This window comes from Capricornis sumatraensis, chromosome 9, assembly GCF_032405125.1.
Source record: "Capricornis sumatraensis isolate serow.1 chromosome 9, serow.2, whole genome shotgun sequence".
NCBI classification, from domain to species: Eukaryota; Metazoa; Chordata; class Mammalia; order Artiodactyla; family Bovidae; genus Capricornis; species Capricornis sumatraensis.
Window position 1 is genome coordinate 16,682,649 of NC_091077.1, and position 13,563 is coordinate 16,696,211.

General features: G+C 53.3%; 1 protein-coding gene across 2 annotated transcripts in view; it reads right to left on the reverse strand.

The window, feature by feature from the left end:
• Positions 1–2,096: 2,096 nt before the first annotated feature.
• The window catches only part of ELAVL1 (ELAV like RNA binding protein 1), a 36,571-nt gene continuing 25,104 nt past the window's right edge, over positions 2,097–13,563 (reverse strand). Inside the window, exons 4-7 of one of the 2 annotated variants that reach the window (XM_068979260.1) lie at positions 11,297–11,450; positions 6,600–6,825; positions 5,023–5,025; positions 2,097–3,978 (exon numbers count right to left, since the gene is read on the reverse strand). In XM_068979260.1, the coding sequence (XP_068835361.1) occupies positions 3,654–3,978; positions 5,023–5,025; positions 6,600–6,825; positions 11,297–11,450 (708 nt within the window). In that variant the 3' untranslated portion in view covers positions 2,097–3,653. The remainder of the gene's footprint in view (positions 3,979–5,022; positions 5,026–6,599; positions 6,826–11,296; positions 11,451–13,563) is intronic. The other variant, XM_068979258.1, reaches the window with a different exon arrangement.

Genomic DNA, 13,563 nt, shown 5'->3' on the forward strand with positions numbered 1-13,563 from the left:
CCGTTGCAAGAAAGTGTCAGTTCCCGCTGCCACTCAGCGGAGGGCTCTCAGGACTTGGGGTGAGGACAGGGCCTGGGAATCTGATGAGCAGCAGGTGTTTCCTGAGGAGCTGCCTCAGGTCCCAGGAGGTACCGTGGGTCCTGGGAAGATGGGAGGGATTTCAGATGGAGGGCTGGGGTGGGGGGTCATGGGGTGGAAGAGGGGCCCTTGGTGGCTTGGTCTCATTCTCTGTGATCCAGCCCAGGACGGCTGTGGAAAGCACAGGGAAGTTGGGTCAGGCAGGGACGGATGTGAAATGGGACAGCCGGGGGACATGAACTCTGATTTTCAAGGCCAACGGCAGGCTGGGGTGAGTCCACAGCCCTAGTCTGGAGGCCACCAGGGTGAGTTACTGCCCATGGCTGCCTCGGGCTTCTCACGTCTGTCTGTCTGATCCAGCAGGGCTTCCCCACCGCAGTTGCCAGCTCACAAGGACCGGCCCCCTACAGCAGCGAGGTTCAGAGCCTGGAAGGCGGGTTTCCAGCACTAACGCCAAGCGCAGACTCTCGGAGGTTAAGGCAGCTGCCCTTGGCGAGGGAAAGACTCACCTTGGAATACGGAAGGTGCCGCTGGCTGAGAAAGCCCAGCCTTTGGCTATTCTGGCAAGAGGGGGGCGGTGGGGGAGGGTGTTGCAGTCACGGGATGTGTGACCAGAGGCACAGCCAGCACAGAAAACCACAGCTTGGCGTATTACATTGAAAACCTAGAGAGAGGCAGAGCTGAAGGGTTAAGAGTGGATTACTTGACTGGAACCAGGTGCAGAGAGGTGCAGCTGCTGAGTGAACAACTAGGAGGGCCAGTCACACAGGCCAAGACAGGATTCAGTCAGTCTCTTTGGTATTTATGTGCCAAACCAAAGTTTTCATAAATTAACATCATCTATCCTCAACTCTTTTTCAAAATTCTCAAAGAAAAGGAGAGCATTCATTTCACAAGATACAAATAGGACTGATCTAGGTTAAAAAAAATTTTTTTTTAAAACATGGTTTCTTTCGGATTGTGACTTGAGGAAAAAAAAAAAGAGGTCTTCCTTTTGCAAACAAGCTTAGAGATGTAATGAGCTTTTCAGACCCAGGGCCAGCATCTGGGACTCCCGTGGCAGTGACGATTACTTCTCGGAAGCAGAACGTGTCAAAGGCAGTATCCTCCTGCACACTCACAAATTAAAACTCCCCAAGAAACAAATGAGGGTTTTTAGCCAGAAGGCTGTTCCGAGCAGGGACCGCGTAAAACGAGACATTTACTGAGATACTCTGGGCAACTCGCAGGGGTCCGTATGCGCTTCACGTTTCCATCTCATGTGTGCTACCATCAGGAAAACCAATGTGATCCCAATAAAACAGAGGGGACGAGGGGGCGAGGGGGCGGGCTGTGAGCCTGTCACTCCCAGTGCAGGCCCCTGACAGAATTCTCATAGGACACGGCACGCCAGCGCAGGCTGGCAGGAGTGTGTCAGCAGGGAGGCCTAAGGGTCACTCCGAGGACGGGGAACCTCACCTGCTCTGAGAAGATGTTAGCCCGAGGCTGGCACGACCTGCATGGTATATTTTTCTAGGACAGCATCCCGGCCCTAGGGTGTGGAGTGCTCTGGGGTACACACAGCGGGGACCCTCTTCATGTCAAATCTGGGCAAATGGGCCTTGGATCCAGGAGGAGGCACGTAAGCTGGCTTGGACTTAGAATCTGGAAGATTCTACAGGAGGGAGGAGGCCCTCCGTGGCACTTGGCCAACTTGGGAGACAAGGCCTCAAGGGATGAATTTGGCCCTTTGTGGGGTAAGAAGAGGGCTGCGTGGTAAACTGGGGAGGCTCAGGTAAGTGGCTGGCAGCCCCTCAGTAAAGCATGAGGGAAGGGATGGGGGGACGGGCAGCCTAAAATGGTTGAGGGCGGGGGGGCGGTTTTAGAACACTGACCCACTCTGCGGAAGGTTGTGCCTACAGACCAATGACTTCCACTTAAATAAATAAATAAATAAATAATGCCGCAATTCCATGATACCGATAACTAAAAAACAGCCTATCGTTCACATGCTTTATTAGTCTCTCGTGTCAAGGTTAAAAACCGCTAGTACTAAATTATGGTGCTTTTGATTCTCTCATACACTGGTTATTTATAAAAAAAATCACATCACGCTCCTGAGGAGTTGCCCGGAGACTGGGGCCCTGCCTGTTTACCTCTCAGGCCCTCTCTCGGACTCTCCCTGCCCACTCCCCATTTGGAAAAAAACACCACCTGTGAGAGCGCAATTCTAACATCACAGATCCATAAATGCTTTGTCTTGAGGCAAGTGTATTTGTTGCTTAAAATTTTACGAATCCTCCCTGAATGCTGGGCTGTCTGTACCTTACCTAGCCAAAAAGAAAGAAAAGGTAAAATAAAAAACAAAACAAAATTCGAGCAAAACAAAATCAAATTTAATGGTCTTAAATGCAAAAGTAAAAACAAACAAAAAACACAAAAAAGCAAAAGAAAATTAACAGAACAACCCAAAACGTCAAGGCAGTTATGAAGAGAACTTTGAGGGTTAATCTTTAAAACTACAAATCAAAGGACTTTTTGTTGTTGTTGTTGTTTGCTTTTTGTTAATAGGTAACTGTCAGGAAGTAAGTACTTTTCTGTTGAGTGTTCACAGGAGAGGAAAGTTTCAAAACAAAACCTGACTAAAATAGAAAAAGCCTAGCGCTCACGAGAAGGGATGCGAGCAATGCAATGCTCAAATGTTTCTGTGCTGTTGGAAAACAGAGCTGTCTGGCGCACTGGAGCTGTGGTCAATGCGCTCGGAAACTGGAGCGAAGACAGGGTCGACAGTATCCGCTGTTGTGGGGGCACTGTGCATGCAACGTGTGGACAGGAATTCGGGGTGTCGGAGGAGCAAGGCATCTTGAGGCGTGCCTGCAGCTGAGATCTGACTCTGGAATATACTGGAGTTCCCCTGAAACTCTTTGGTCCGTTCCCATTGGAGCCTGGGCGTAGGAGACCCCTTGTGTCCTCCGCAGGGCCTGGCCCGGCCTGGCGTGCGGTCCCCCTCCCGCCGGTGGCCCACGGCAGACTGGCCCACTGCCGCAGCCAGGGGCCCCTCGGCTGACTGAGCAGCAGGTGGCAATGGGACCTGCTTGGGAAAGCAATTTCCTGTCAACCGAAGCAGAAATCGCTTAAAATGTGGAAGCGGTTGAGAAAAACACGCACTCAGCATCTGTCTAACATCTTTAGGAACTAAAACTAAAACATCGTTTCTGTTTGCTTGTTGGTTTCTATCCAGTTTGTGGAGACATTGAATGAAACGCGTGTTAGACAGTCTCGGAAGTTAAAGCATGCTTCAGTTTCACCACCATCCCGAGGGACTGGTTAGTCAATGCAGTCTATTTAGATTTCTGTTTAATATATATTTTAAAGGAAATAACTTAAGAAACTTAAAATTGGTCTAACATTGTGGGATTTCAAACATTTGAACATGTCGGCTGCATCCCAAGAGTATAAAAACCTTTTCACTTCTCATTTAGACTAAGACAAACACTTGTGAAAATTGGCGCAAAATGAGTTGTACACTAACAAAAAAGTTTCAACTTCTTCACTCTTAATTATCTATTCCGTACAAAAAAAAAAGCATAAGCGAGTTATTTGTGGGACTTGTTGGTTTTGAAGGAAACCTGCAAGATTTTGTCCCCCAGGCGGTAGCCATTCAGACTTGCTATGGCCATGGCGGCTTCTTCATAGTTTGTCATGGTCACAAAGCCAAAGCCTTTGCACTTGTTGGTGTTGAAGTCGCGAATCACTTTCACATTGGTAACGGCGCCAAACGGGCCGAACATCTGCCAGAGGATCCCCTCATCGGCATCCTGGCCCAGGTTGTAGATGAAGATGCACCAGCCCGAAGAAGCGTTGCCCGGGACATTGACACCAGAAAGCCCACTCATGTGATCTACACCCATGGGGGAGAACCTAGCAAACAGAGAGCACAGCGTTCAGGTCAGGGTCAGGGTGGGCCCGCGCGTGGACACGTGGCCCATGGGGGCACTTGGGCCGGCAGCCCCCCACCTTGGGCACCATCAGAGTTTTTCACTAAGCGGAAGTCAATATAGTGTCAGAGGGAGGGCATGGGCTCCCTGCTCCATAGGGAATGGGCTCTGAGGAGAGACACTGGCTGCCCGGAGTGGGTCAGAGCCTCAACCTGCTTTCCCCATCAAGGGGGCCTGTAGTGGCCTCTGACCAGCCGCTCCCTCCACCCCTCCCACTGTGGGGAGAGGGGTCCTGTTTAGTCACACCTGTACTTCCCACATTTTAAAAGATGGGAACTTCTCCACATCCTCCTAGGTGCTGTTACACTCCCAGCTCCCCCTGGGGAAACCCTTCCTTATCCTATACGTCTGTGTATGTATGTGTGTTTGCCGGGGGGTGGGGGAGGGCTGAATCTTCTTGTTTCTCTGAATTGTGTGCCCCCCCCACCTCGTCAGGACCCTCCCTCTCCAAGGGGTCACAGCCAAGCAGTGTCTGCATATAGCACACACCCACGAAGGGCCACTGCAGCAGGGCACAGCTCTGGACAGCCTTCCACTGCTGGTTTGTAACACCCCAGAAGGGCCAGGGCTGTGGACTGCAAGCCCACCAAGCTTTACCAAAAATGTGGGACCACCCAGTTTCTAAAAGAAATTTTTGGCTGCACCCCATAACATGTGGGACTTTAGTCCTCTGACCAGGGATCGAACCCCTGGTCCCTGCCTTGGAAGGCAGTCTTAGCCAGTGGACTTCCAGGGAAGTCCTTGGGGCCCCCCTTTCTAAAGAAACACTTTTAGTCACATAAAAATAAGCCTACAAATCATGGCCATGGCAGTAACGATGAAGGAAGATGACAAAATTGCTACTGAAGCCATGTGGCCCTTGAGATGTCTCACAAACACAAAAGTTAACTGTCGGAGGACCAGTTAAGAACACTTGTGCATGGCATGGCATCTCTGAAGCCCCACAATGCAATTGGAGAAGGACTACCTGCTCCAAAACACAATCAAGTCTGAGGTGTGGGTCTGACCCAGGGGTGAGCGGGATGCCTTCGAGTGCCACTGAACAGATTCACTCCCTCGAGAGACTCTGAAGAAGAGTGGCCAGCCCCCTGAGGTGCAGCCCACTGACAGAACAGTGATCACTGATGAAGAATCAGGGCATGCTGTGGGCCATGATTTTGAATTTGCAGGAATGATGCTAAATAGCCGCACTGGATGTCTGAGCTGGTTAAATGATTTGTTAGTGGTAAGACCACAGAATCACTGAAATGGGGGTTGGTAAGGGCCCTCGAGTGCCTGTGTGAGTTGCTTTTCAGTGAGAACTGGAAGAGGTCTGACTTCTAAATGAACCTTGTTTCCTCTAATTTTTGTAGGATGTGGACCCAAATTATGATAGTGGTTCACTAAACCTTGATGTATCCATTAAACTGAAAACGATCCGAGGCTGTACGACAAGACAGACCGCACTGTCTTGCTGACAGTGCAGTTCATTCTCATTCCCTTCTGAGAGCCTCCTGCTAGTGGTGGCTGACTGCATCGCAACTCTCATGAACTGACCCCATTCCTACCTCTGATGGCACAGAGGTAAACTGACCCATCCTATCCTAGATCTGGGGGCCCTTCTGCAAACTCTCTCCTCTCTGGGGCTTCCTCCCTGTTCTTACCTCCCCTCTTTGCCATTTCCTTCTGTCTACCCCTGGAGGTCACAGTCACTCTCCTGCCTGGCCCTTCCTGCACTCATGTCTCCGTTTTTCTTCTCCCCCGAGCGCTCTGGTTTTCCAGAGTTCACAGGTAACTCCCTGAACCTGGCCATCTACACCCTCCACCAGATTAGCAGTGACGCTGATTGCGCTATCTGACTTTCAAACTGGATCAAGCTCACTTCTGTCCACTTCCCCAGCTTTGCCTTTAAACCTGAAAAGCCAACGAAGGCAGGCCAGCCTGTGGGCCTCTCTGTTGTTCATGAGGTAGTAACACAGCTGATTTCAGAGTCCAGGTCACCAGCTCTACTCGTCTCCGCTCTACTACATCCTGGCAACTAGAACTGTTTTATGTGGAAAGGCTAAGGAAGGCGGGTAAACAGTCCGCCTCTAGGATGGGGCTTTTCAACAGCAGAATTAACAATATTTAGACACCAAATGACCCCACAAGGAGGTAGACAAGAAAGGTTTGCCCTCGGGCTGCTCATCAAAAAGTCTAAAACCTGTTTAAAACTCTGGAAGGAGAGAAGCCTTCCAGTGAGCTCAGGCTACATCTTTCTCCCCAGATATAGGATGCTCCTCTGTATTGCGGTCCGCTTGCCTGTCCTGAGGAACTGCAGGCTGCAGCGCCAGGCGCTGGGAGATAGGAGCTGTGCCATCTTTTTTACTCCCGTTAGAGACATACTCAGATGGAAACACATGGCTCCACACAGATAACCCTCTGAGGCGGGCAGGGGACACAGAGACAGGACATGATCAGCCCAGTGTGCAGCAGTTCCCGCAGCTGGGAGTGCCTGCCCAGGCTGTGAGCAACTGGATGTGGCCCGTGTGGCCATGGCAGGAAGAGCGCACCCTCCTGACCCACCTGAATCTCTGCGCCTGGTGGTGGACAGGGCCTCCGAACCGTCTAGCTGGCGAGTGGTACAGCTGGGAGAGCAGCGCCACGTTTTTGTTCTGGTTGGGATTGGCTGCGAACTTCACTGTAATGGGCTCGGAGGAACCTGGGGGTTTATGACCATTGAAACTGGTAATTGCCTCTTCTGCCTCCGACCGTTTGTCAAACCGGATAAACGCAACCCCTCTGGACAAACCTTTTTAACAAACCAACAAAAATGGAGTTAGGGGGAAAAAAATGCAAGGAGTTTTAAAACTGAAAAGCAAAAGTCAAGTCAGTCAGCCTACTGTGGTTTAAACTGGATGCTTGGCTAATGAGAGAAACAAAAATTAAACCTAAATATGGAAACATGAACAAATTAAAACAAACAATGACTAATAAAAGATTAAGGTTTCAAACTTTCTTCTGAGTTGAAGCAACAATGTATAGTCTCTGCACAATAAGACACTTTGGCACAACATCCCAGAGAGATGCCCCAGACCTCTTTTTTAAAAGGAAGCCATGTTTTATCCTCTGTCACTGTGGAGGCCAGGTGCCCACCACGGTGCTGGTGCACGGCATGCTGAGGGGTGGGCAGACAGTAAGGAATTCTCCCTTGCCCCAGGGTGCTCCCTCCCATGGCTTGCCAGCCATCCGGCCTCATACCCACGCCAGGCCTTCCCAGGTCACCTTCCCAGCTGGCCTGATCCAATCCCTGTTTGCTCAGTGCCTGACTCAGCCTCCTGAGTCCCCGAAGGGCGTGGAGTCTGAGTAACCCAGCTGCACCCTGGTGGCTCTTTCCTGCCACCAACACCTCACTCACCTCTTGGATATTCTAAGTTTTCTGGGAAGAGTCTGGCCTCACTTGATTCTGAGGGCCCTCAGCAGTGCTGACACTCACCCATAGACTCCCTGCCTTGGGTCCCTGGACGGAGCCTCCTGAAGGCAAGCCCCTGATTCTGCTGCTGCCCCAGCCCTTGAAGGAACAAGAACGTGGCTGCCTGAATCCCAGGCCCAACTGCTGAAGGCAGGGCCAGGTCAGCCTGGCCTGAGGGTGAGACCTGAACAAACCAGGTGGGAGTGGGCTCAGTCACCTTCTACCCTCCTTCTGCCCACATTCTGGGCCTGGGAGGAATGACAGGGGCTGGTCCCTTGAAGAAATGGAGGAATGAGGTAGGGCTGGGGTGAAGGAATGTGAAGCCATGAAGAGAACCAGCTCTTTCTGCTGGGGTCAAGGGTGGAGGTCGCAGCGTGGAGGTGACAGCTGAGGGCATCTGGGGGAGCACCTTGGAGAGGAGGCTGCCCTGGACGTTCTCGCTCTCCACGGCCAGTCACAGGCTGTCCTGAGGCCTTGACCAGGTGGTGAATGACAGTTATCAGAGCAGAAGAGCCCAGGGCCCTGGGCCACCGGCTAAGTGAGTGTAATGAACACCCCCAAGTCGGCTCCCATGTCCCACAGGATCCCATCGATAGTCCCCAGGATGGGCCCAGGGTGGGGGCCGAGGAGGGGTGTGGGGGACTCAGGCATACCAGGTGGGGGAAGCAATGACAAGTTCTACTGCCAGAAGTGGTGCCCCCTTGGGGCCTATTAATAGAATCCCACGCTCTCTTCTGACTGGGAAGGGACACCGTGGGCCCCATGTAAACAAGCAGACGGAAGTCAGGGGCCTTCGGGCAGGGGTTCTTCTGCCACAACTGTAACATACCGTGAATGCCAAATCCTGAAACATGTACCCCAACTTTCCAACCGGGAAATGCTCCCTCCTGGGGGGCACCCCCAGCACAGCACCCTGGGAGGCCACGCAGTGGCCACTGGCAGCCTCAAGGCTGCCCCCACCATGTCTCCATGACTATGTAAGTACGAACTTTAAATGGACACAGCCAGAGATGCTCACTGAGGCAGGGAGACCAGATCCGGAGATTCACATGTGCCAGGCGCAGTCTAGAGCCTGAGCCCATTTTAAAATTTTAGTTCAGAAGGAACACCTGAAAACAAGTACTTGGCATACACTCTTTATTTACTCTTAAACGACACGAACGACAGCTTAGACAGATGGGAACCCGAACGAGATCTAACTGCAGGCAAATCTCACTGGAAGCCGCGGCTGGCTAGCTCCCACAGAAAGCTGCCTGCAGGGGACAGTCTCACTCTGTTTAGGAAGACCTTGTGATCAAGCAGAGAGAGTGTGTGTGTGCAAGTGTGGCTTCCGTGTATGGTTTTGTAAAATGACTATCAGATGAAAACTGCCCAAGTGAAAGCAAGAAAACCCAAGTAAAAGAAAGAAAGTTACTTAAAGTGAGAGAATATAAACTCAATGATTGGATGAATATATACATTTTAAAGATGAGGTGTTTTTTTTCCTCTAGTGTTTTTAGGATTAACAGCAGAGACCAATAAATGGCACCACCTCTAGATGAGCCAACTATAAAGGTCATAATTACAACATATGAAGAAGCAAAGCAAAAAAAAAAAAACTTCTGTCAGCTCAGGAAATTATGGGTTTTCTTCTTTTTTCTTTTTATTTTTTAAATTAACCAGACCACCTGTTTTTTCTTTTTAATTACTCAGGCCATTTTTTAAAGCATTCCGGGTTAAGGGTTTTGAGCGTGTTTTCGCTTCTTTGAAACACGCGTCACGCAAAAGCAAACCTGGCATGCAGCCTTGCTCTCTGTGCCACTCTCGGCCTGGCTGTGGCTCCACAGGGCCCCAGCAGAGGAGCGCTGAGCAGCGGCATCCTCCGAAGCAGGCAGTGGGGCCCACAGTCCCATGGGCTTGCTTCCTACTCTCCAGTGGCACATCCTGGCCTAGGGGAGGGCTGTGGAGAGGAGGCCCTGGGGGGCCCTCACAGCTCCTGCACCCTCTTCTTGCAAAGCTCCTAAAGACAGGCAGGGGTGTGGGGTATGGGCCCACATTGAAGTGGCAGAAACTGGTGGGGAGGCCTGAGGGTCTCCCAAGCTCTAGGAGACAGCAGCCTTGCAAAGGGAAAGAGGGCAAAATCTCCAGCAAATGGGTGAGTGAACCGCCTGCAGGAGTGACCGCCCTCAGGATAGTGGGGACAAAAGCTCCGTGGCCCAGGAGTGCGGGAGGTGCTCTCAAGGTGGGTGGACTCCAGGCTGGGAGCCGGGCCCTGCTCAGCAGTGCAGGGCTGGACTGAGATGAGCAGAGGGCAGCAGTCTACACAGGACGGGAAAGCAGGGCCACGGAGGCGGGATGTGGGCCACCACCACTGCCCACTCCAGGTCCCCTGACAGCCCACTCAGACACTCCTGTGCAGGAGGGTAAATAGAGGCGCTGACCAGCCAGCAGGGTCACTTGATCAACTGGTACTTGAAGGTAAGGGAGGGGCCGAATGTACAGGGGTTTATACCAAGCACATGGCATTATCACCTCATGCCCATCCCCGGCCTGAGCCAGGGGCAGAAAGGAGGCCAGGTGGGTGGAGTCCGTGTCCCTGTAGCAGAGCGGGTATCGGTGCCAGACTGGGGGGTACCTAGAGCTGCCAGCAACCTGCACCTGGGGACCATACTCCAGGAGCCTCTGCTCCTCCTCGGGGCTCTGGAGGACTCAAGCTGTCTGCTCCTCTCCAAGCTGCGCCCCAGCCCACGCCCACCTGAGACAGGACAAGGGAGAGTGGGGGGCAAGGCTGTGGGCCCCAGAGTACACAGCTATAGGAGGATACGGGAAAACACGCATCCCCACTCTTGTCTGCCATGAGCCGGGACACCCCATCCGCCTGCTCCATGTCTGTTTTCAGCCTCCCGGGGGAGGCCACCTCAGAGCCACGGCTGCTGCAGCCCAACTACCAGTGTGCGCTTGATTGCCTCAGCCAAGGAGGTGGGGAGCACGCTCAGTGTGGGAAGAACACGAGAAGCGACCAGTCAAGTCTATCAGTTTCACTGAGCTCTGGGAGCAGCGATTTTACTTTCCAGTTGCTCAGCAAATTCCCACTCCTGCAGAAAACAGAGCTGAGGGGACCAAACATCAGACGTCCTAAGCTCACTGCTTCCCTGACAGAGCCGAGTGTGTGGCCAGTCCGATCCAGGCCCAAGGCTGGTGGGGCAGGTGGCCACCTTGAGGGGCGGCTTCTGGGCATGTGGTGCTCAGTTCGGTGGGGCCTAACTGCTATGTGCAAAGCCCAGAGCCTGAGCTGCTTGTGTCCTGAGCTGAGCTGACCCAAGAGGTGGTAGTGAAGTGGCCAGGACAGCCTGAGAGAGGACATCACACTGTCTTTGAGCTGTGAATGTGCTACCGGGATGGGGGTTATCGAGTGGTGGAGATTCAAGAATGACTCCTCAGAAACACTCCCCTTGGAGCTTTGGGACAATGAGAGGTGGGGACTCTGGACCTGGAGTGGAGACTGCCCCACAACGCACCCTACTGCCTGCAGTAAGGAGGGCAACGTTCGAGTCCAGGCTGGGATGGCGGGTGCCTGTGGATAGTGCCAGGATCTCTTGGCGTTTTCACTGTAAAAGCCTGGCTGCACCTCAACTTTCATGACGGGGCGGCTTTTATGTCACGTAATACCCCCCCCCCCAACCTTCCCGGCCTCATTAAACAAAAGCCAATGTCTTCTCACTGCGATTCTGTCCTCGTGGCTGGAGTAACTAAAGACAGCCATCTGTCTTCCCAAGGAGACTCGAGCCCTGCCCGGAGGAAAGCACACTGCATCCCAGGCCAGGCACCGTACCTGTGGTCTGATCCACAAGGACTCGCGAGTTGATGATCCGCCCAAACCGAGAGAACATGTCCTCTACGTCCTTCTGGGTCATGTTCCTTGGGAGCCCGCTGATGTACAAGTTGGCATCTTTGATGACTTCAGAGCTTGGGCGTGCATATGACACCTTGAAAACAAAACCGCTTGCTAGCGTTAGGGCAGGTGCATGCCCAAGGCATCCAGGGAGGGTGTTACACCTTCAGGTGAGGGAACAACCCTGTGGGAGGGCACCTGTGGCAGCCCATGCTGGCAGCCCGCCTCAGGCCAGGCAGGGACCCTCACGTGCCATGATGATGCGGGTGTCATTCCTATCTCATAGTCAAGAGTCTGGGGGTGCATGGTCAAGAGTCTGGGGGTGCATGGCTGGCGTGGGGCAGGGCAGGGACCAAGCCCGGCTGCCCGTCCTCCTACTTTGGCCTCAGGCCTCTCTGGACAACGAGCAGGGCTGGAAGGGGACTCTGTCCTACCTGGGAGGGGCCCAGAGGACAGCTGGGGAGAGAGCTGGGTGCTCTGGGAGTGTGACGCCAACCAGGCAGCAGGCCAGCTCGACATGGAGTCCAGATGGGGCCCCGGTGCTGGGGACACACAGGTGAGTGCTCAACATTAAATGACCTCACGCTTTCTGGGGCTTCTGTTTTGCAAAACTGAAGGAAGACTAACAGAACTTTGCAGTAGTTTCGATAAAATGGTGTGTATGTGTGAGGCTGGGGGCAAGGAAATGTCTTTAGTGTTTCCAGTTTGGGGGTGAGAGCAGGGTAGATCCTGTGGGCCATGGAGGGATGGGGCCAAGGCCAGACCTCTGTGGGGAAGGAGCCCCTGGGACAAAGCCCTTTCACCTCTGGCCGAGGGGACAGGACTCTGTCACACCCCACACCTGAGGGAGTCAGGACCGAGTCAGGAGGCTGGGGGACAGAGGAGGAAGAAGCAGCAGAGAACCGTGTGCTCTGGAAGGGGGAGCAGTTAGACCTGAGCAGAACTCCTCCCTGGGGGTCAAAAAACTGAGACCATACATAAATAACAGCAGCAGACACGACCTCTCAGGTGTCACTGGGCAGCACAAGGGGACAGACGATAGATGTGTTCCCACCACAACACTCAGGCCTGCCAGGAAGGGCAGGGGTGCAGGGCTACACACCAAGACCACACCCCCACACACAGCCCTTTGTTCACGCACTCACTGACTCTCACACACCTGAGGTGCATCTGGAATATTCCAGAAAAGCAGACGACAGACACTGCCTTTGCCTGGAAAGCAGGACACATTCCAGAGGGAGAGACAGCGGGTGAAAGGAGAAACTGGGGTGTGGTCAGAGCCCAGCTCCACCTGAGGGGAGAGTGGAACAGCGGTGACAACGTTCCTGGGATGCGTCCCTGCACTGCAGCCAGGCCTGAGGCACTGTGGGGACACTCTGGGGCAAGACCTGGGGCAGAAGCAGCACTGCCCTCAGAGAAAGAGGCCAGCAGGTGGGCGTGGCCATACTTCTCTACTTCCAAGAAGGATGCTGGCCACACTCTTATGTCTGCACCTTAACTTTCTGGGTCTACAGCCTCCCACAGAACACCCTGCTCAAACTCCTGACAGAAGGAGTCACTCCAACTGTTTCGTGTCCAGTTTTACCAAATGCCTCAGCGAGAGGTGTCAGATTTCAGGCAGGATGGCTGAAGGCAGGAGCTGGGACTCAGGCTTTTCTGTGCTTTCCTGGGATTGGGCCGGGCAAGCAGGGAGTTATCCCCCAGGATGTCCTGTCTGGCCCCTCGCAGATCCGTCTGGAACAGGTTGCATTTGGGGCCTGCCCTCGGCTTTTGGTGAAGGACACTGTGGGAAAGAACATTTCCAGGCCAGTGCCAGGGGAGTGCTGTGGCGGCCGGCACTGACCATGGTTGCGACCGCCTCCTAATAAAGCCCGGGGAGGAAATGCTTTCAGAGCCAAGTGCACTTCGGTCCCTTCCAGCCTTGGTGTCTCCAGGGACTCTGATGACTACTGCAGCTTCCTGTCCTCTCCAGCTACTGTCAAGCTCAGAGTCAAATCAGAATCCAAGAAGACAGCAGCAGTGAGCCTGTCTACCCGTGGCAGGCATGCCCGACTGGATCCGCGACACTGCCCAGAACCCTCTCATAAGCTCCCGCACCACCTGCTCCCTTGCCTCTGGCAGGTCCACTGCCCTATTCTTGGGAAACCCTCCTGTGAGAGGTTTTGAAGAATACAAGACTTCTGAATTACATCCTCCCACAAATTCCC